The 21,554-nt window shown below is 43.4% G+C and overlaps 1 protein-coding gene across 1 annotated transcript in view; it reads right to left on the bottom strand.

The window, feature by feature from the left end:
• Window positions 1-21,554, bottom strand: part of PRKAR2B (protein kinase cAMP-dependent type II regulatory subunit beta) — a 147,170-nt gene that overhangs the window by 25,690 nt on the left and 99,926 nt on the right. The window contains exons 3-5 of the mRNA XM_044280188.1: window positions 6,349-6,401; window positions 4,823-4,906; window positions 742-848 (exon numbers count right to left, since the gene is read on the bottom strand). Coding sequence (XP_044136123.1) covers window positions 742-848; window positions 4,823-4,906; window positions 6,349-6,401 — 244 coding nt within the window. The remainder of the gene's footprint in view (window positions 1-741; window positions 849-4,822; window positions 4,907-6,348; window positions 6,402-21,554) is intronic.

Raw genomic sequence — 21,554 nt, 5'->3', positions numbered from 1 at the left:
TGTGACCTCCAGAGCAGCCTGCCCCTAGGGTAGCCAGAGGTCCAGTTTTAGGCCGGACAGTCCGGTTTTCAGACCCCCTGTCGTCCGTCCGGCGCAGGGCCTGGACGGACGCAGGGATGTACTTTTGAACAGCTTACTCTCAGACAGCGGCACTGTGCTGTCTGAGCATGAGATGCAGGGAGAAAGTCACTGTCCCTCACACCCCTGCAGCTGACAGAAGTTGATTTTTACCTTCATTTTTTCTATTCCCTTCAGCTGCGGAGTGGAAGGGGGCGTGTCCTAACTGGATCAGGGTGTGGCCTAGCTGGACCTGGGGGTGGGGTTTTTAAGTCCTGTGTGTTTGTGGAGACTCATGGCCTGCGACCTTCTATTGGCTGATAAGGAACATGTGACCGTGTGTATGGCAGATGGGATATGAGGAGAAAGACCTGCAGGCTTCTATTGCTTCGTCATGTGATGTGCCATATTTGCATTTTTGTGAATCGCTCAGGAACGGTACGTGCTAGAGAGCTGAGACCCGGTCTAAAAACCTTCCCGGACACCTGATGTACCTGTGTGCCAAATTTCATGATTGTAAATGCGACGGTGCGGATTCCTTTAGTGGTCATACACACACAAACATTCAGCTTTATATATTAGACAAAATCATGCAATGATACTAGCACATGCAGCTACAGGTTACATATATGCGTGGCAGTATTAATACTCAGCTCCTTTCCCCAAGTGTTAAGAACTCTGTACCTGTCAATTACATAAAAGTTGTCCCCGTCATCACCTTGATCTATTATGTGGTCTCCACATTTGATCAACTTCTCAAACATTGCATCTAATACTTGAGACATCTGTTCCTGAAACAAAAAAAAGACAGAACTCAAGACCCCATGCAAATTACATTAAAAGCAAGGCTAAGTATGGTACATGCCATGCAACTGTACACACATTTCAATCATAATTTGACATTAAAGTGTAGGATTCTATGATTTTCTGAGGTTCTGCTTTAAAAAAAAAAAGTAATTGCTCATCAAATGTGAGTAACATAACATTGTATAAAACTGACAGCCAAGAGATAATTGGATAAAACTTGATCAAATAGGCTATGCTCACACACTGGCATATCAGTTATTTGTTGCAGAAACTGCAAAGATTAGCTCCACTAAGTGAACATTGTGTTAATCCTTATGTGCAAATTGTGAATCAGTGGCAAAATAATTATTGCGGATCCGCAATACACGGGCACCGGCTGTGTGCACCCCGCATCACGGATGCGGACCCATTCGCCTAAATGGGTCCGCAAATTCGGAGATGGGGTGCGAAAGCACGGATCGGAACCCCACAGAAGTACTACGGAGTGCTTCCGTGGTGTTTCAGGCCGTGCCTCCGCACCGCAAAAATATTGTGCATGTACTACTGATGCGGATCGAGTATTAGGTACGTGGGCATGCAATCGTCTACCATAAAGACCTTTGCATGGGCATAGCAGTCAGGGAGAGCTCTAGGGGTTTTATAGGGCTCACCCATATGCTCCTTAGTTTGGAATCAAGCCAGTCGGATGTTTATTTATAAGTTCCAGCTTTCTGCAACACCATCCGTGACAGTTATACCACTGAGGAAGAAACTGTATAGTTTCGAAACGCGTCTGGTTGAGGAAAAAGCAGTGTGAACATCGATATACAGTATATATAGTGACTAACGAAGATAACCACTCCCGGAAAGTATGCTCTGAGGAGAAGCAGAGTCGACGGCACACGAGGCAGACAACAGAGCGGAAGCACATATCGGGGATATTGTGTGAGTAAGACGCAGATGTGTGTAGTAGCGGCAGCAGCGAAATCAGTTGTGACTGATTAAGTGGACACATAGACCGACGGTGGCTGTAAGTAACACGCGGTAGTGTGCAATAACGAAACTGGACAACTGGATAAATGTGCAATAACCAGGTTTGTATGTGTGCACGTATCGCCAATCACAAATAATATTCTAACTGGACAATATTTAACAAGACGTACAATAAATACCACATTATGAATGGACCTAATCTAACTATTTAACAAAGGTGTACAATAAGCACAATATAAGTGAAGAGAGGAAACTAAAAAGTCACCAAAACAGTTCAACATCTGATATGATAGATCACATGCCCAAAAAGAAAAGATTATAAGGCAATTTACATTTTTTTATTTTTATTTTTTTTAACAATGTTTGCGTGAGCTCCGCATTTAAAGGGACAGTTCAATAACTGATGTTTATGATTTATATAAGAGTGTAATTTTAGTATGTTAGTAAAAAGTTGATGTGAATTACCACATATAAGTGTAATTGTTATATGTTGATGCAAATTACTGTGAGCCAGCCAACTTGGTATTATAAGTAATTTTTTGTGCACTTTTTATGGTCTGTCTCTCAAAGGTCAGAAAAGACCATTGGGAGAATTTATAAAAAAAAAAATTTTTTACACAGCAGCCTCAAGTACTCAAGAGGTAATTGCTCCTTTACAGTTATCACTGCTAAAGCCGTGCTGGGTCTAGTAAAACCCAGCAGAAGCCTCATGAAACCGCAATCCTGGTGATCACGTGATCACACGTCCGTTAGGAAGAATACATACAGCTGTAGCGATGCTGCCTCTATTCTATACACATTGCTCAATGAATGAAAAGAAAGAAGTGGCCATTCACATAATTAGGGCTCATGCACATGACTGTATGTATTCTGCGGTCCGCAAAAAAACGGATCTGCAAACAATACGGATGACATCCGTGTGCATTCCGTATTTTGCAGAACGGAACAGCTGGCCCTTCATAGAACAGTACTATCCTTGTCTGTAATGCGGACAATAATAGGACATTTTTTTTTGCGGAACGGAAATACGAAAACAGAATGCACACGGAGTAACTTCAGGTTTTTTTGCAGACCAATTGAAGTGAATGGTTCCACATACAGTCCGCAAAAAAACGGAACGGACACGGAAAGAAAATACGTCCGTGTGCATGAGCCCTGAAAAGGCGGGACTTATAAACAGATGCCCTATCCTACGGATAGGTTATCAATATCAGATTTGTGGGCTTCCAGTCCCCAGCACTCCCACCAATCAATGGTTTCAGGCACCCGCTGGTGAGGAAACTATAGTAAATGGAGCCGTCCACTGCAGCATTGGTGTACAGCTGCCATTCATATGAATTGGATCTGAGTTGCAGTACCCCATTCACAGCCACTACACAGTCGATAAAGGATTCTGTTTCCAGCTCCATCACTTGTATAGCTTCCAGGGCATGCCTCACACAACTGATTGGTGGGGTGCAGTGTGTAAGACCCCCAACAGTCTGATATTGATGACCTATCCGGAGGAGTTGAGGAAAACCAATTTATTTAGCAACTTTCGTGGACCTTTTAGGTTCCAAAATAAATAACAGAAATAAAAATAAAAAGAATTTCCCAAATCCAGTAACTGCATTACATGGAAAATATATTTTCTACTTTTTCAGGGGTAAGACTTCATTGTCAAAATCACAGAATAAAGTGGTCTAAAAGGCAAAAGATGCTCAAGACCCAAATGCTGTTGTGCATTTCTACTCGGGGGAGCAAATCCTGCCCATGTGATCCGTTGCTAACAGCAATCCCCAGCAAAAATGCATACAATAGGGGATGCCTGCATCGGACCACATGTGCCACACAAATTTGTGTGGTACATGTGGTCCGCTGCCGGCATCTTCCATTGCATGCATCTTTTGCCTTTTAGACCACTTTATTCTGTATATGTATGCCTGGAGGTGGGGCAACCTCAGGTTTGAATGTGCCTTGATTTTTATCTATGGGTAACATTTAGGTGCACCTGGGCAGCCTGCGTCACATGAGCCAGTTATAGGTGGGACTCACAGCCTCCTCCCTCCTCCCATTGTATGTGTGATTTCACGCTGGAGGTAACTGGGAGCTGCTGGCTGTGTGTCAGACTTTATGCACCTATCATAAATTGTCCATACGGCATAGGTAGGTTAGCATTAGGTCCCGTGCTATTTTGAGATACCTTGACGGGGTGCGGGGTTCTTAATATGAGAATATATTGGTGAAAATGAAATCATCACCACCTTACTATCCAGAATCCCACAATGTCTATCATCCTTCTTCTCCTTTCGCTTTCTAAAACTTAACATGGATAAAACAGAATTCATCATCTTTTCCCCCATCTTGCTCAACCTCCCCCCAACAGACCTATCTATCAAGATCAATGGCTGCACACTCTCCCTGGTCAACCAAGTCCACTGCCTTGGAGTGACACTGGATTCTGCGCTTTCCTTCCGACCACACATCCAAGCCCTTTCCACCACCTGCCGCCTCCAATGCAAAAACATCTCCCATATCCGCGCTTTCCTTAACTTTGAATCTGTGAAAATGTTTATACATGCCCTCATCACCTGTTCAGACAAGCCTTCAACCAGTGACCCTGCTGCCTCTCTACCGCCATGACCAGCTTCACCTGCACCTACTGTGTCCTTCTCCCATACCATGTAGATTGTAAGCCCTCACAGGCAGGGCCCTCTCTCCTTCTGTACCAGTTTGTAACTCGTCTTGTTTATGCTTAGTGCAATTGTCTGTATTATGTATGTGCACCGCTTATCATATGTGCAGTGCTATGAAATGAATGGCACTTTAATAATAATAAATAATAATAATAATAATAATAATATGATATTGTCTGGAGAACTCACCTAATGCAACACATTATATTCCAACGTAGGTCTTTAAAGGGAATGTCTCACATATTTAACGTATTTTTCACTCCATAAGACGCACATGTGTCTGATTTATTTAGCTGAGTATCTATACTTACTTGATCTAAGGTCTTGAAAAGGAGTATGTCTTTGCAAGCTTCTTGCAATCTGTGTCGCTGATCATCTGTTTTTGGGTTGATGATCTAAACAGTAAAATATATAAAGATCAATTTGTTTTTGACAAGTAGCCACGTCAGCAGTGATTTATTGATGTATACTCTGAAATATAGCACCCAAACTACTCAGACATTGTGTTGCATGTTTTTACATAATTTTTGTGTATAACAGAGAATTAACATTTAATATGTTTGAGTATTCAATAGCAGTTTATCCATTGGCTACTCTCCAATCGCCTGTTCACCAGATATGGAGATTAAGGACATTAATGCTGTTTATACATATAAGAGCGTCCATGTTTAAATCAATAGGGAGTGGGTAATGACACATCAGCCACCTCTGTAAATGCTTACTCAAAAAGGTACATGCTGCAATCCAACATGCCCAAAGACATGTGTACAGCTAGTTTAAACTATCATATGATCTCTAATGAATGATATCTAACGGTGGTTTGGAGCAGCCATTCTAAAATGTGTGGCGCATGGACGGGAGGGGTCGATTAATGTAACCTGCGCCAGAAACATTACATAAATTAAACATGTGCTCCTTGCTAGCAAACATTTCATTTTCGGCCAAATGGACCTCTAAAGATGCCCGAAAACTATTAAGAGGTATCTTAATTTTGGTGCATCTAAGGCAGCATATTTTTTCATTAAGATTGAGGTAAAAAAACAGTCTCCCCATTGTGACTTTAAATCTGACTCTTGGAATTATAACCAATACTGATGTCCTTGTCTTTACTACGTAAGGGTACTTTCATACTTGCGGCAGAGGATTCCGGCAGGCAGTTTCCGTCACCGGAACTGCCTGCCAGATCCGGCAATCCAAACACAAACTGATAGCACTTGTCAGACGGATCCGGATGACAAATGCATTGAAATACCGGATCCCTCTCCGGTATCATCCGGAAAAAAACGGATCCGGTATAATTTTTTTTAATTAAAGGTCTGCGCATGCGCAGACTGGAAAGCCGGATCCGTTTTGCTGGAACACCTATTGCCGGATCCAGCACTAATACACTTCAATGTGAATTAATGGCAGATCCGACATACCGGCAAGTGTTCAGTATTTTTGGCAGGAGAGAAAACTGCAGCATGCTGCGGTATTTTCTCTGTCCAAAAAACGTAAGAGGGACTGAACTGATGCATCCTGAACGGATTGCTCTCCAGTCAGAATGCATTAGGATAAAACTGATCAGTTTTTTTTTTTTTCGGTATTGAGCCCCTAGGACAGAACTCAATACCGGAAAAGAATAACGCTAGTGTGAAAGTAGCCCAAGACAGTAATATCACTTGGTATAGACCTCATATGTTCAACCTTTCTATCTTTATGCAATAAGAAGACTACTGCTCTATTGAAAATACTGTGATTTCACATGCAATCCTATCAAAGAGTTGGGCTAATTCAACATTCCAACTGAACAATAAATCTGTCTATGCATTCTCCAGTAAACTGGTTGGAACATTACCCTTTTTTCTGTTTCATCATCTTCTTCATCTGGATTATATGCTTCTGCACACACTGAAATGCAAAAAATGATCAGTCACAATACAAAAAGAAAGTACTTCCATATGATCAACATTTCGTCTACATCCTATAACATCAGGCATTGGCTCTTTACATGAAAGTCTCAGCACCAGTTGAATAAACTGTTTAAACCACTAATTGTCAGAGCCCCAGACTATGTTAAATAACAGCACAGACATTTGGAGAGGTTTTCAGTCATTTGAAGGGTCTGAAAGGTACACATGGGTCATCCGTGACCAGGCCTGTGTTCTTCCCCACAACATTTTAAACAGTATATATCTGGCAGATTTAGGTTTGCTTTGAGTGTCACTCATTTTCTGCTTTAGCCTTGATATGTTATACTATCTATAGACTGATGGTACACACATCCTATACAAAACATGGCGGGTAGAGAAAATAATTAGTAAATTCTGCAAAATTACAATGGTATAGATGCTACATAGATGGGAAAGTAATGTGTCGTTCATTTGTGGAAATGCATAAACTGCCATAGATATAACTTGAGAGTCCGTTACGTGCCATGGCCGTCTAGAGCCCACTGAGACCCCTGCAACATAGGGGTAAAAAGTATTGAGTTTTATTTCTCTTTGAACACCTGCTGTGTAAAAATGGATTACAGGGGTTTTCCAGAAGTACAGTATTGATAAGCTATCCTCAGGGGAGGTTATCAATATCTGATCGGGGGTCCAACTCCTGACACCACCACTGATCATTTGTCTGAAGAGGCTCCAGTGCTCTGGCCTCCTCACAGCATATCAAGCACAGCACTGTACATTGTATTGCAACTGTGCTTTATACTTCAACCCAGCCCCATACAATGGATTGAGATACATTGGCCACGAGACATCACTGGTCTAGGAAGCGGCTGCCGTGCTTACCCGAGTTCCACAGCCTCCTCAAACAGCTGATCACTGTGGGTGCCTGGAGTCCCTGACGATCAGATATTAGGGCATCAGTGTTCTACTTCGAGAAAATAGAAAATCCACAAAAATTATGTTTTTTAAATGTTACGCCCATTTTGCATTGGTTCCTGTTAAACTTCCTAAATGCTGTTTTAAATACTTTGAGTGGTGCAAGTATTTCTAATATATAGGCCCCTCAAAGCCACTGCAGAATTGCTGGAATACGATGCAACCAATTTAGGGCTTCATGCACATGACCATTGGCTGTATTGCAAACCGCAAATTGGGAATCCACAAATTACGTATACCGGCCATGTGAATTCTGCATTTTGTGGCCCCTAACAGCCGGCCCCTTGTCCGTAATGCAGACAATAATAGAACATGTTCTATTTTTATGCAGAATGGCCATGCAGATATATGGACACAAAATGCACACAGTAGTTTCCGTGTTTTATTTATTTTTTGCAGCCCCATTGAAGTGAATGATTCCGCATACGGGCCGCAAAAAATAAAATAAAAATGGAACAGGCATGGGGAAAAAAAAATACGTTCTTGTGCATGAGCCCTTAGGGCCCAAGATGATGTTCCACATGCAACCAAAGGTTACGTTTTGTCTGGAAGAAGGATTTTCTTTAGGCAACAGGTTTCTGCAAATGTGGGTCAACTAGATATAATGTATATAAATCGTAGCATGACTTTTGACAGCCTGCAAGTGGATTGTGTTAGTATATGTATCTCTTGTAAGGTTTAGTATATGAAAAAACATTATTAAGGGCTCTTTCACACTTGCGTTGTCCGGATCTGGCGTGTACTCCATTTGCCCGAATTACACGCCGGATCCTGAAAAACGCAAGTGTACTGAAAGCATTTGAAGACGGATCCGTCTTCAAAACGCGTTCAGTGTTACTATGGCAGCCAGGACGCTATTAAAGTCCTGGTTGCCATAGTAGTGGGGAGCGGGGGAGCAGTATACTTACCATCCGTGTGGCTCCCGGGGCGCTCCAGAATGACGTGCCATGCGATCACGTCATCCATGAGCCGGGAGCCGCTCGGACGGTAAGTATACTGCTCCCCTGCTCCCCACTACACTTTACCATGGCTGCCAGGACTTTAGCGTCCTGGCAGCCATGGTAACTATTCAGAAAGCTAAACCTCGGATCCGGCAATGCGCCGAAACGACGTTTAGCTTAAGGCCAGATCCGGATTAATGCCTTTCAATGGGCATTAATTCCGGATCCGGCCTTGTGGCAAGTGTTCAGGATTTTTGGCCGGAGCAAAAAGCGCAGCATGCTGCAGTATTTTCTCCGGCCAAAAAACGTTCCGGTCCTGAACTGAAGACATCCTGATGCATCCTGAACGGATTTCACTCCATTCAGAATGCATTAGGATAAAACTGATCAGGATTCTTCCGGCATAGAGCCCCGACGACGGAACTCTATGCCGGTAGAAAAGAACGCAAGTGTGAAAGAGCCCTTATGCGCAAATACGGGGGAGACATCTCAACTAGTAATTGAATTTTCTGTCCAGATTTTATGTCAGGAAAAGCCACAGTGTTTTATAGTAGCAGCAGAACCATACAAAATCTGATTTTAAATCTGTAGCATGTCAAGTTAGGTTACGGACTTTTACAGTGGATTTTTATTACACACATGATAAAATCCATGACAAATTTGCGACAAATCCGCATGTATCTCATACAGGGGTGCACCTAGACTTTTTGCTGCCTGAGGCGAAAACTGAAACAGCGCACCCCCCTCCCCAAAGCCAATTTCTTAACCTAACCCCTTCACTTCAGCGCATGGCCCTTCAGCTGCCTCCCCCTCTTGCCACTACCTGGTGCTGCCTGAGGTGATCGCCTTACTTGGCCTCATTGGTGGTGCACCCCGGATCTCATACAGATTTTTCAGCTTAATTTACCTCTTGCGTGGACATTCTTCAAAGCCTCATGCACACTACCTTACTACAGATGAATGCGATCAATAATAAACCACTAATAGGAGTCTATGAGCCTTCTAAGCAGTGACGTATTGTCCAGGCAGACGTGAATGCTGAGGCCTGTGACTGACCGCATAGGTCACAGGACCAAGCCAATTCCTAGTCCTGCAGAGACCAGAAGCAGCCTGGAATGTTAAAAAAAAAATTATTCCCCCCCCCCCCCCCAAAAAAAAGGGTAAATAAAAGTTAATCAGTAAGTTATGTGTAGGCCAAATTTTGCGCCAGTCCTCATACAGCTACATCGATGGAAAAATAAAAGTTATAGCTCTTGGAATGTGGCAATGAAAAAATTACAAAAATCGTTTGGTCATTAAAGGGAATCTGTCACCCCAATTTTGGACTATTAACCACAGTAATTCATGAGTAGTACTGCAGATAAGGAGTCCAGGTCACAGTTTTTTTGCATGCATGGCAGGCCTGACAATGTATTTCAATGCTCTGAACGGTGACAGCGGGGAAATGGGACAGCAGGAAAATAAAAATTTGTGGTCCAAAATTGGGTGACAGTTTCCCTTTAAGGCCTAAAACAGCCTGGTCGACCAAACCTGCAGCTCTGTGTCATACATTCTTGGACAGCATACTTTTGTGTAAATTAAATAGGATCTTTAAAATAAAGGGATATTTTAAAATGCAGAGTGACCCTAAGTATCTACCTTGTACAAGCTCTACCTTTTTAATCTAATTTCTAAAGTCTAAATAACCTAAAATAAAGCCTTTTAGAAAGAAAGAATTGTTGAGTTTGCCGCTTCTCTCTCGTTATTGCTTCTAAAGCTCTGAGCCGCTTAGTCTCCTTGAGCAGAAGGCACTAATTCCTGTAACAGATTGACCATCCATTTTAAAATACATTACAGGAAAGAGATATTCTGTGCACGGGATCAGTTTCCTTTAACCCCTTCAGGACCCTGACATTTTTCACCTTTCTGACCCTGCCTAATTTAGCAAATCTGACGTATCACTTTATGTGGTAATAACATTGGAATGCTTTTTACTTATCCATGGCATTCTGCGATTGTTTTCTCATGACACATCGTAATTCATGTAGTAGTAAATTTGAGTCAACATGTTTTACCTATATTTGAAAAAAAATCCCAAATTTACATAAAATTTAGAAAAATTATTTTAAAAATATGAATTTTTCAGCTTTTAAGGCCTCATGCACATGAACGTATGGGTTCCGTTTCCGTATTGCAGAACCCGCAAAAAACGGACACCGTTCCGTGGGCATGCCGCATCACGGATGCGGACCCATTCACTTGATGCAGAGCGGAAGCACGGAACAGAACCCTACGGAAGCACTACAGAGTGCTTCTGTGCGGTTCCGTTCCGTACTTCCGTTCTGCAAAAAGATAGAACGTGTCCTATCTTTTTGCGGAACGGACGGATCGTGGACCAATTCAAGTGAATGGGTCCGCGATCCGCATGCCGCTGGCCCACAGTTGGTGCCCGTGCAATGCGGACCGCAATTTGCAGTCCACAGCACAGGCGGCACGGAGGGGCAATGGTCATGTGAACGAGCCCTAAGGCAGATAGTGATACCTCATAAAATAGTAATTTACCATATATCTACTGTATGTTGGCATTATCACTTCACCATATGTCTACTCTATGTTGGCATTATCAAATGTAATTTTATTTTTTAGGACAATAGAAAGCTTAGAATACATTTTTCACATTTTCAAGAAAATTTCCAATACCAATTTTGTTAAAGACCACTTCAGTTCTGAAGTGACTTTGAAGAGCTTACATAATAGAATAGAAACCACCAACAAATGACCCTATTTTGGAAACTGACAGCAGGGGTACTGTTGGACTGCTGGATCTTGCCGCTGGGTGCTGTGTTTTGGCAGTGGTGGTTGCCACGTGGTGCTTTGCCAAATTAGAGTAGGTACCACTCGAAAGAGGCAACCTTGAAGTGGTGAGTGGGTTTATGCACTTTAATCAAAATGTATACAATTGGCCTTGTGTACATTAAGTGGACTGTGCATTAGAGTTGTTGCGATACTAAATTTTCTATTCGGTTTCGATACCATAAAAAAGTATTGCAATACTCGATACCACTTGATACCACTTGAAAAAAATTAACCAAAAAAGCCACGTGCACTCCGCATAAAAAAAAAAAAAAAAATAGCAAATCGCGGTTTTTTTCTTCTGTTTCGGCATTCACCGGATAGATTTTTTTGTATTTTAATAGTTTAAACTTTTTGGAAGTGGCAATATGTTTATTTATTTATTGTTTATATATTTTATATGTAATTTATACTTAATATTTTGGTAAGGTTTTTTTTTTTTTTTTTTTTCATTTTTCTACTTAATAACTGTTTCCCCCCTTAGGGGCTAGAACCTGGGATTTTTTCATCCCTTGTCCTGTTCACACAGCAGCAGGTAGCCAACTACGGCAGCCAGGGCTTCAGTAGCGTCCTGGCTGCCATGGTAACCGATCGGAGCCCCAGGCTTACACTGCTGGGGCTCAGATCAGAAGCTGCCACTGCCACCAATAAAGAGGAGGGGACCCTGTGACCACTGCCACCAATCATTTTAATACTGGGTGGGTTAAGGGGCACTGAGCCACCAATGCTTTTGATACTGGGGGGGTTAAAGGGGGAAGGGGGCACTGAGCCACCAATGATTTTAATACTGGGGGGAAGACGGGGGGCGGGCGCACTGCGCCACCAATCATTCTAATACTGGGGGGGAGGGGGGCGCACTGCGCCACCAATGATAATTAACCTTTAATACAGACGGCAGGTAATGGCAGCAAATCAGCGGCAGTTAACCACTCTCAGGTGCCGCACCTGAGGGGTTAACTGCTGCTAGCAGCTCCCTGTCACAGGCAGGGTGCTGGCTATGTGATTCTGCTGCCGTCACAGGGATCTCCCTGCACCTACTATTATTCCCGGGCGCCGCTCCGTTCGCCCGCTGTACCCCAGTTACAGTCTCCTGCTCCGTATACTAATTTCTACCATCGGAGCGATGGGGAGGAGACATCAGCTTCTCTCCTGGGCGTTCCTTCTCCCTGGCTGTGACGTTGGACAGCACTACAGCCAGGGAGAAGGAACACCCAGGAGAGAAGTTGATGTCTCCTACCCATTGCGCCGATAATAGTAATTAGCATACGGAGCAGGAGACGGTAACTGGCCCACAGCGGGCGAAGGGAGCGCGCCCAGGAATAATAGTAGGTGCAGGGAGATCCCTGGCTGCAGCTCTATGTAGCCAGGTAACTTAACTAAGCCAGAACCCATCAAAAAGGTCGTCCTATCATAGGTAGCGCAGTGCGCCCTCCCCTCGTCCGCCCCTCTGCGCTCTCATTGGTGGCAGCGGCACAGGGGGGAGGGAGAGACTGCTTCCTTCTCCCCTGTGCTGCTGATGGAACATGAGCGCGCGCGCAGCAGCGCAGGCCAGTGTTCAGAGATACTAGACCGCGCAGCAGCGCAGGCCAGTATCGGAAAAAATGGAAATCCCGGTATCGTAACGATACCTGGACAAAAGTATCTATTGGGTATCGAAATTTCGATACCTGCAACAACCCAAGGTTGCATACTAGTAATTATGCTGAAAATAATGTAAATTGTGCTTGGAAGCAACCGATCAATGCAGAGCTTGTGCATGTGCGATCCAGGTTTGCTTTCTTTTTGGAATTTTAATGTCTAACCTATGTTGGCATCCTCAAATGTCATTTTATTTTTTAGGGTGTTAAAACTGCTTAGAATTTTAAAAACTACTTCAGTTTTGAAGTGATTTTGAAGGGATTACGCAATAGAAACCACCAATAATAATTCTTGAAACTTTGGTAACCCTTTAGGTGTTCCTCAGGAATGAAAGTAAAATAGGGGTTGAAAACATTTTTTACAAATTTTTTGGTACACAGCAAGGGGAATTGGCTAAACAAACCTCAATATTTATTACCCTGATACTGCAGTTTACAAAAACACCTCATTTTTTACAATAAGATATCATTTATTTTGGGTAGGGGTGCACCGAAATGAAAATTCTGGTCCGAAACCGAAACCGAAAATTCAGGATACCCCTTGACCGAAACCGAAACCGAAACTGCCTTTTTGCCCAGATACTTTTAAAAGACCCCCCACCCCATAACAGTGCCATCCACAGACCCCCCACCTCATAACAGTGCCATCCACAGACCCCCCCACCTCATAACAGTGCCATCCACAGACCCCCACCCACCCCATAACAGTGCCATCCACAGACCCCCACCCACCCCATAACAGTGCCATCCACAGACCCCCACCCACCCCATAACAGTGCCATCCACAGACCCCCCACCTCATAACAGTGCCATCCACAGACCCCCACCCACCCCATAACAGTGCCATCCACAGACCCCCACCCACCCCATAACAGTGCCATCCACAGACCCCCACCCACCCCATAACAGTGCCATCCACAGACCCCCACCCACCCCATAACAGTGCCATCCACAGACCCCCACCCACCCCATAAAAGTGCCAAACACAGACCCCCACCCCATAACAGTGCCATCCACAGCCCCCATTGTACAATTAATAGATTAATAGAAAATAGCGGGGAGGGACTGGGAGGAGGAGCTGGGGGCCGGTGCGTTCACTGTGCTCCGGCCCCCAGCTCCAGTAGTTATAAAATGTTGTACAATTAATAAGCATTCTATTCATTTGGCCCCCCTCTGCAGTATTACATTCAATACAGCCACATCATACTCACAGGGCTGTGCTGGCCGGCCGGGCAGAGGAGCGGCAGCGTCACAACTGACGTCATGTGCCCGGCCTACTTTCTGAATGAAGGAGGCGGCGCAGGCATGTGACGTCAGTCGTGACGTTGCCGCTCGTCTGCCCGGCCGGCCAGCACAGCCCTGTGAGTAGGATGTGGCTGTATTGAATGTAATACTGCAGAGGGGGGCCAAATGAATAGAATGCTTATTAATTGTACAACATTTTATAACTACTGGAGCTGGGGGCCGGAGCACAGTGAACGCACCGGCCCCCAGCTCCTCCCCGCTATTTCCGGCCGATATGTAAAAATATCGGCAGAAACAGATTAGGTGCATTCTCGGCCGATATTTTCGGCGCACCCCTAATTTTGGGTCCACGTTTTTCAGAACAGGAGAAAATTGCTATACAATCTGTTACCCATTTTCTCCTGAATATGGCAATACTCCATATGTGCTTCTAAACTGCTATATGGGCACACAACAAGGTTCCGAATTAAAAGAGCGCCATATGGTTTTTGGAGGGCAGATTTTACTGAAATGGTTTTGAGGAGCTGTCACATTTGAAGAAACCCTGAGGTACCCCATCATGGTTTACCCCCAAAATACTAGACCTCCAATGAATTTTTCAAGGGGTGTAGTGAGCATTTTAACCCACAGAAATGAATGTGTACTGGAAGATAAAAATGAAAATGCCTATTTTTCCACAGATATGCCCTATATATTCGGCACCACTGTGAAAAGTTAACTCTTTAATTATTATAGTGTGTTTTCTGATTGTAGTAACACCCTATGTGTGGCTGACCAGGCTTCGAAGTAAAAAAGCACAATGTGCATTTGAGGCCTAATTAGGTGGTTTACAAAGTATTGGCTATAAGGTTTTGAGGTTCTGATGAGAAATGAAAAAGAGCCCGAACAAGTGACAACATTTTGGAGACCTCACCCCCAAGAACTTTTTCAAGGAGTGTATTGAGCTCTTAGACCCCACAGGTATTTCATAGAATTTAGAAACACTTGGAGCGCCATAAGGATTTTGGAGGCCAGATTTAGCTGTGCCATGCACATTTAAAGAGATCCTGATTCAGCACAAACCCTCACGAAATGACCAAATTTTGGAAGCTATACCCCTAAAGCAGGGATGATCAACCTGGGGCCCTCCAGCTGTTGTAAAACTACAACTCCCACCATGCCCTTCTGTAGGCTCATAGCTGTAGGCTGTCCGGGAATGATGGGAGTTGTAGTTTTGCAACAGCTGGAGGGCCGAAGGTTGAGCATGCCTGCACTAAAGGAATTTTTCAAAGGGTGTAGTTATTATTCTGACCCCACAGGTGTTTTCCAGAAATGTGTAGTAGATGGTGAAAAGTAAACATATCAGCTGGAATAGATGAGTGTAATAGGGTGGTAAAATTACAGGGTGCACAAAGGATAAAATTAATAATCCATGAATGAGTGGTACACTTTGAAGCAATCAATTCTTTATGCCTATGCCAGGTTTTCCAGGGCAGGTTTCGCAGTGATAAATGGTGTCCTTTCATATTCCCCTTTTGAAACACACTCTGCATCTTTTTTAGGTCCTTACCTTCCTTGCTGTTTGGGGGAATTCGTCAGGGAAATGATGCCCTGGTACAACACGTGCACCTTCACTACTAAAACTACCGGGGCCCTCCCTTTCCTGATTTAAAAACAAAATTAGGGCTTTAAACGCCATCTCTTGAAACTGAAGTAAGGCCCCCATATGGCCTGCACATTGAAATAACACGTAAGCATTATACAAAATGCGCATGGACAGCTTTTTGTACTGCATGGAACTGTACGGCACCAGAAAGACCCACTCCTCCCATTTTCGTATTGTAGTCCAGGATGCCGTCTGGCTTGGGGATAGTGTTACCTTGTACAACGGCAGGGGAGCTGGTGTTAACGTCAACTGTGCTCAGTACAAGGACATCCTTCTTGTCCTTGTATTTAACCAACATGTTCTCATTGCTGAGAGCTCTGCTGTGGCCCTTTCTGAGTGGCTGCCTGAGCAGGGATCTTTGTGTACCGTGCCACAGGCTACAGTACCACTGGAAATTAGGGACTTAAATAGTGTTATGCTTTTGTACTAGTTAGTGGGTGCACTGTCCCACACTATTTTTCCACTAACTCCTAGGAAGGGGGGAGTGCGGCATTCTGGCAGTTCAATCTGGGTATGCCTCCCTTCATAAACCCATAACCTAGGGGTGTACCTAGAGGTACTCTCACACATTTTGATGCCATACCTTGTCTGCTTGCTAGGCTGGTACTGGCAGAATTTTACCCTCCCTTTATAATGTATAAGGGACTCATCACTGTGCACTCAGCAAACTTGGTGCTAACGTGGTCGAGGATTATCCTAAATAAAAAACGGGTCATTCTGGGATGGACACTGTCTACTATTATTATTAGGCCTCATGCACATGGCTGTTGTTTTGGTCCGCATTCAAGTCGCAGTTTTGGCGGCTCGGATGCGGACCCATTCACTTTAATGGGGCCACAAAAGATGCGGACAGCACTCCGTGTGCTGTCCACATCAGTTGCTCAATTCCGTGCCCCCCCCCCCCCCAAAAAAAAATATTACATGTCCTATTCTTGTCCGTTTTGCAAACAAGAATAGGCATTTCTACACGTTCCGTTCCCCAAATTGAGGAAGGCACACGGGTGGCTTCAGTTTTTTTGCGGATCTCAAAAAACGGAACGGTCGTGTGCATGAGGCCTTAGAATGTTAAATTTTCGGAATTGCTTCAAATAATTTCTGGGTTATGGCCATACTGTAAACTGAAGTGTGGTCGAAAACATCTGTAAGAGGAAGACCTCTATAGAAGGGGAGGGGGAATGCTAATTAAAATGTAGCTTTTCATTAATTAGTTAAAAAGGTAAAAACTACATGAGACAAAAAAGCAAGCAAAATAATCAAATGCACTTAAACTTGCACTTGAAGTGCTGACAGTATATTATATACCAGACTGCATGATGCCCATAATGGGGTCCTGATCAGCTTTAATGGTATAAACTGGGAGTGAGGAATGACTAGGGAATTGGCTGATACAGGGGCAGGTTCCGGCTGGGGTCACCCCTTTCTGGACCGGTGCTCTGTATTGATAGGCAGGGTATATTAGTTCCCCCTAGGGTTATCGAGGGACAATTACCCCCTGAAGTAGTTCCTAACATATAGAAACCTGGACCACGTTTTTTGACAACAGAGAATTTCCTCAAACCAAGTTTAGGACCTTTTCCTCAAGGACCAATACCGGATTAGGAGTACTTGCATATGGATCCAGTAAGACTGTTTAGTTTTTACCATTATAGCTGCTAAGGACCCTATTAAGGTCATCATACAGTCTGGTATATAATATACTGTCAGCAGTTTAGGTGCAATTTTAAGTGCAATCAATTAGAGTTTTGTCTTTTGTGGCATTTTTTAACTAATTAATTAAAAGCTAAGTTTTAATTATCATTCCTCCTCCCTTTCTATGGAGGTCCTCCTGTTTTTGATAATTTGGTATTGATCTTGGTATTGCATCACTGCTATCCAATCTGCGTTTTTCACAAAACATCTCTATTCCAAAACTGTTCTTTGTATTTTTTTCTTTTTTTTTACAAGGCCCATATGCTGCACTAAATGATGTTCATTGTGTAAGAAAGAGGTTCAATACATGTCTATTTAATCAGTAATCACGATAACAGATTCACGAAATACATGGTAAATGCACCGGCCATGATTACTACAGAAGCTACTGTAACTCACTGACATAGTAGAAGCAGGATTTCCATCTACATGATAAGAAAAACAGTGGCACAGTCACAGCATGCGGGGCAGGGTGCTGAATAATACATGGTCTTTTCTCCTGTCAGCAGGCAATTCAACCATTAACCCCTGACTGCGCCGTTTTTAGCTCTAGCAAACTGCACTACACAAAATTAGCAATAACCAAGCGGGCTGAGGTTATGAATACCGATTGTCGGATGAGGTAAAAGCGTTTTTATACATTCTCCCCATACGACAGCAGGAACTGTCATTTATCATCATTTGTGAAGACCCTGGCCTCAACCTCTGCATAATAGAATACAAACAGCTATTATATAGGTGTACATATCTATTGCTTTTGTTTGGAGTTCATTTTATCCCACTGAAGATGTTTTGTGCAAATTCTAATTTTCCGTTAGGTTCTAGGGGAAAAACCTGGCCTGCATACAGTTCCCGACGGGAATGCTGCCATACGCTGTGACCTGACGTGAGTTCGATGACACTTGTCCCACGTGAGGTTTCCCCATAGCAGCCACAGACTTTTCTATCCCAAATCAGAGGGAGGGCCTCGGAGCACTGAAGAGCAGCACTGGGGGAGAGAGTTACAGTACACCAAGTGCATCTCAATAAATTAGAATATCATCAAAAAGTTCATTTATTTCAGCAATTCAATTCAAAAAGTGAAACATATTCTATAGATTCATTACACACAGAGTGATCTATTTCAAGCCTTTATTTCTTTAAGGCATCATGCACACGACCGTTGTGTGCATCCGTGTCTGTTGTTCCGTGATTTTCTGCGGACCCATTGACTTTCAATGGGTCCGTTGAAAAGTCAGAAAATGCACCGTTTGTCATCCGCGTCCGTGATCCGTGTTTCCTGTCCATCAAAAAAATAGGACCTGTCCTATTTTTTTGACGGACAACGGTTCGCGGACCCATTCAAGTCAATGGGTCCGTGAAAAAACACGGAGGCACACAAGATTGTCATCCACATCAGTGATCCGTGTCCGTTTTTTTTCTTATCATTTTCAAGGCAAACTTGACTTAGATATTTTTTTTCACTTTTCCGGTCTGGTGATCCTCCAAAAATCAATGAAGACACACAGAAGAAAAAACGGACACGGATCACGGAACAACGGAACCCGTTTTGCGGACCATGAAAAAATACTCGTGTGCATGAGGCCTAATGTTGATGATTATGGCTGAGCCTAGACAGCGGCAAACAGAGGATATGTGGCCGACCCCTTAGATGCCATGGTCAATTGGAGAGCGAGTGACTTTCAGTTGCTATGGGAGCCTTGTGAAGTGTTCCCAGGCCTGCCTTAGGGCTCATCTACAGGACCGTTGTTGTTCTGCGGTCCATTTTTCACGGATCTGTTGTTACGTCTGATTTTTTTCCTTCTCTGATTTAAGTCCTCTTCCATTCCGTTATTCCACAAAACATAGCCGTTTGGTTTCCGTATGTGATCCGTTTTTTGCGGATCGGAAATGGAAACTGTAAACTTTTAATCAAACACATGAGCAATGTGGGCTGGGCATAGCATTTCTACAGTATGGATCCACAAAATACAGATGACATATGGATGTGTTCCATGTGCGTTCCGTATATTTTGTGGACCCATTGACTTGAATGGAGCCTCAGACCGTGATGTGCGGACAATAGGACGTGCACTACTTTTTTGCGGAACATAAATACGGAAACGGAATGCACACAGAGTACCTTCCGTTGTTTTTGCGGACCTAAAAAAAAAAAAGAAAAAAAAGAAAGAAAAGGGAACGGATGCAGAAAAAAAATACGTTCATGTGCATGAGCCCTTAGTAAAAGTTCCTACTGAGCCCTGCTTAAGGCTGGGCTTAATAGGAACATCGCAATTTTAACAAAGACTACGAAGGCAAATCATTGGGGGACTAAAATAAAAACTTTTAAAAAAAATATACAAAAAAAAATCTAATCACTTCCTTTCCCCATCTTAGGCTACTTTCACACTTGCGTTCGGAGCGGATCCGTCTGGTATCTGTACAGACGGATCCACTCCTATAATGCAAACGATAGTATCCGTTCAGAACGGAACCGTTTGCATTATATTTCAGAAAAAAGTGTAATTTGTATTCAGACGGATCCGTCCAGACTTTACATTGAAACTCAATGGGGGCGGATCCGTTTGAAAATTGCACCATATTGTGTCACCTTCAAACGGATCCGCCCCCATTGACTTCCATTGTAACTCTGGACAGATCCGTTTGCCTCTGCACGGCCAGGCGGACACCCGAACGCTGCAAGCAGCGTTCGGGTGTCCGCCTGCTGAGCGGAGCGGAGGCCAAACGCTGCCAGACTGATGCATTCTGAGCGGATCCGCCTCCACTCAGAATGCATTAGGGCTGGACGGATTCCTTCGGGGCCGCTTGTGAGAGCCTTCAAACGGAGTCCTTACAAAGCTCCATAGACATTAATGGCAGAATCAAATCAAATGAGACAAATCTGATATTATAAGCATTAATGAGCGTAGTATAGATAAATGATTTTGCAGAACAATAATTCATTTTATATTTCTTCCGTTCTAATAAAAGCATTTACAACAATAAGCTAATGAGTGCTAATACATACATGACTGTCCACCACTAAAGATGCCCATACACACAAGAGAAAAGTTGGCAGAAATTGATGATTTAGGCCTCTTGCACACGACCGTATGGCTTTTTAAGTATTTTGCGATCCGCGCGAGTAGGCACGCAATTGCAGTCAGTTTTGACTGCGATTGCTTTCTGATGTTTAGTTTTTATCACGCAGGTGCAATGCGTTTTGTGTGGTACCCAGACCCGAACCCGGACTTCTTCACTGAAGTTCGGGTTTGGGTTAGGCTACATGCACACAACCGTATGTGTTTTGCGGTCCGCAAATTGTGAATCGGCAAAAAAAAACGGATGGCACCCACAGTTGTTTTTTAGTTTTTTGCCGATTCATTTTAACAATGCCTAAAATGGACAAGAATAGGACATGTTCTATTTTTTTTTTTTCTTGCGGGGCTACGGAAAGAACATACGGATGCGGATAGCACACGGTGTGCTGTCTGCATTTTTTGCGGACCCACTGAAATGAATGGGTCCGCATCTTATCTGCAAAAAAAAAAAAGACGGAATGGTCACGGAAACAAAATACGTTCATGAGGCCTTAGGTGTTCTATTAATTTTATTATAGGATCTTCTATCTTCATTCAGTAGGACCTGCACTGACGTCACTGTGCTCACCACATTGTGAGCGCTATTACGTCATCAAAGGTCCTTTTGCAGGTCCTGAAAGAAGAAACAAGAAGACTATGCCAGTGCAAGAGTAATTTTTTTTTATTTTTTAACTCAATCCACATTTTTGTAAGCATTCTTTCTGTATTAAGAATGCTATTTTCGTTACACTATAAGGGAAAATAATACATTGAATTTACTTTAATGGGGTCCGAGGTTGCTCATCACTATCATCTCCTAGTAACCATAAGTTTAAATCGCACCGCATCCGCACTTGCTTGAGGATGCTTGCGATTTTCACGCAGACCCATACAGCTCCATGAGGCTTGCGTTGCGTGAAAAACGCTGAATATAGAACATGCTGCGATTTTCACACAATGCACAAGTGATGCGTGAAAATCACCGCTCATCTGCACAGCCCCATTTAAGTGAATAGGTCCGGATTCACCTCACGCACTGAACTCTTGCCCGTGTGAAAGGGGCCTAAAAGAATGAGCACTACTGATACAATTATGCATCTCTTTTGGCAATCACTTTGCCCACTCTAT

Source organism: Bufo gargarizans, chromosome 2 (assembly GCF_014858855.1).
Source record: "Bufo gargarizans isolate SCDJY-AF-19 chromosome 2, ASM1485885v1, whole genome shotgun sequence".
Taxonomy (NCBI): Eukaryota; Metazoa; Chordata; class Amphibia; order Anura; family Bufonidae; genus Bufo; species Bufo gargarizans.
This window is presented reverse-complemented; position numbering and strand designations above follow the sequence as displayed.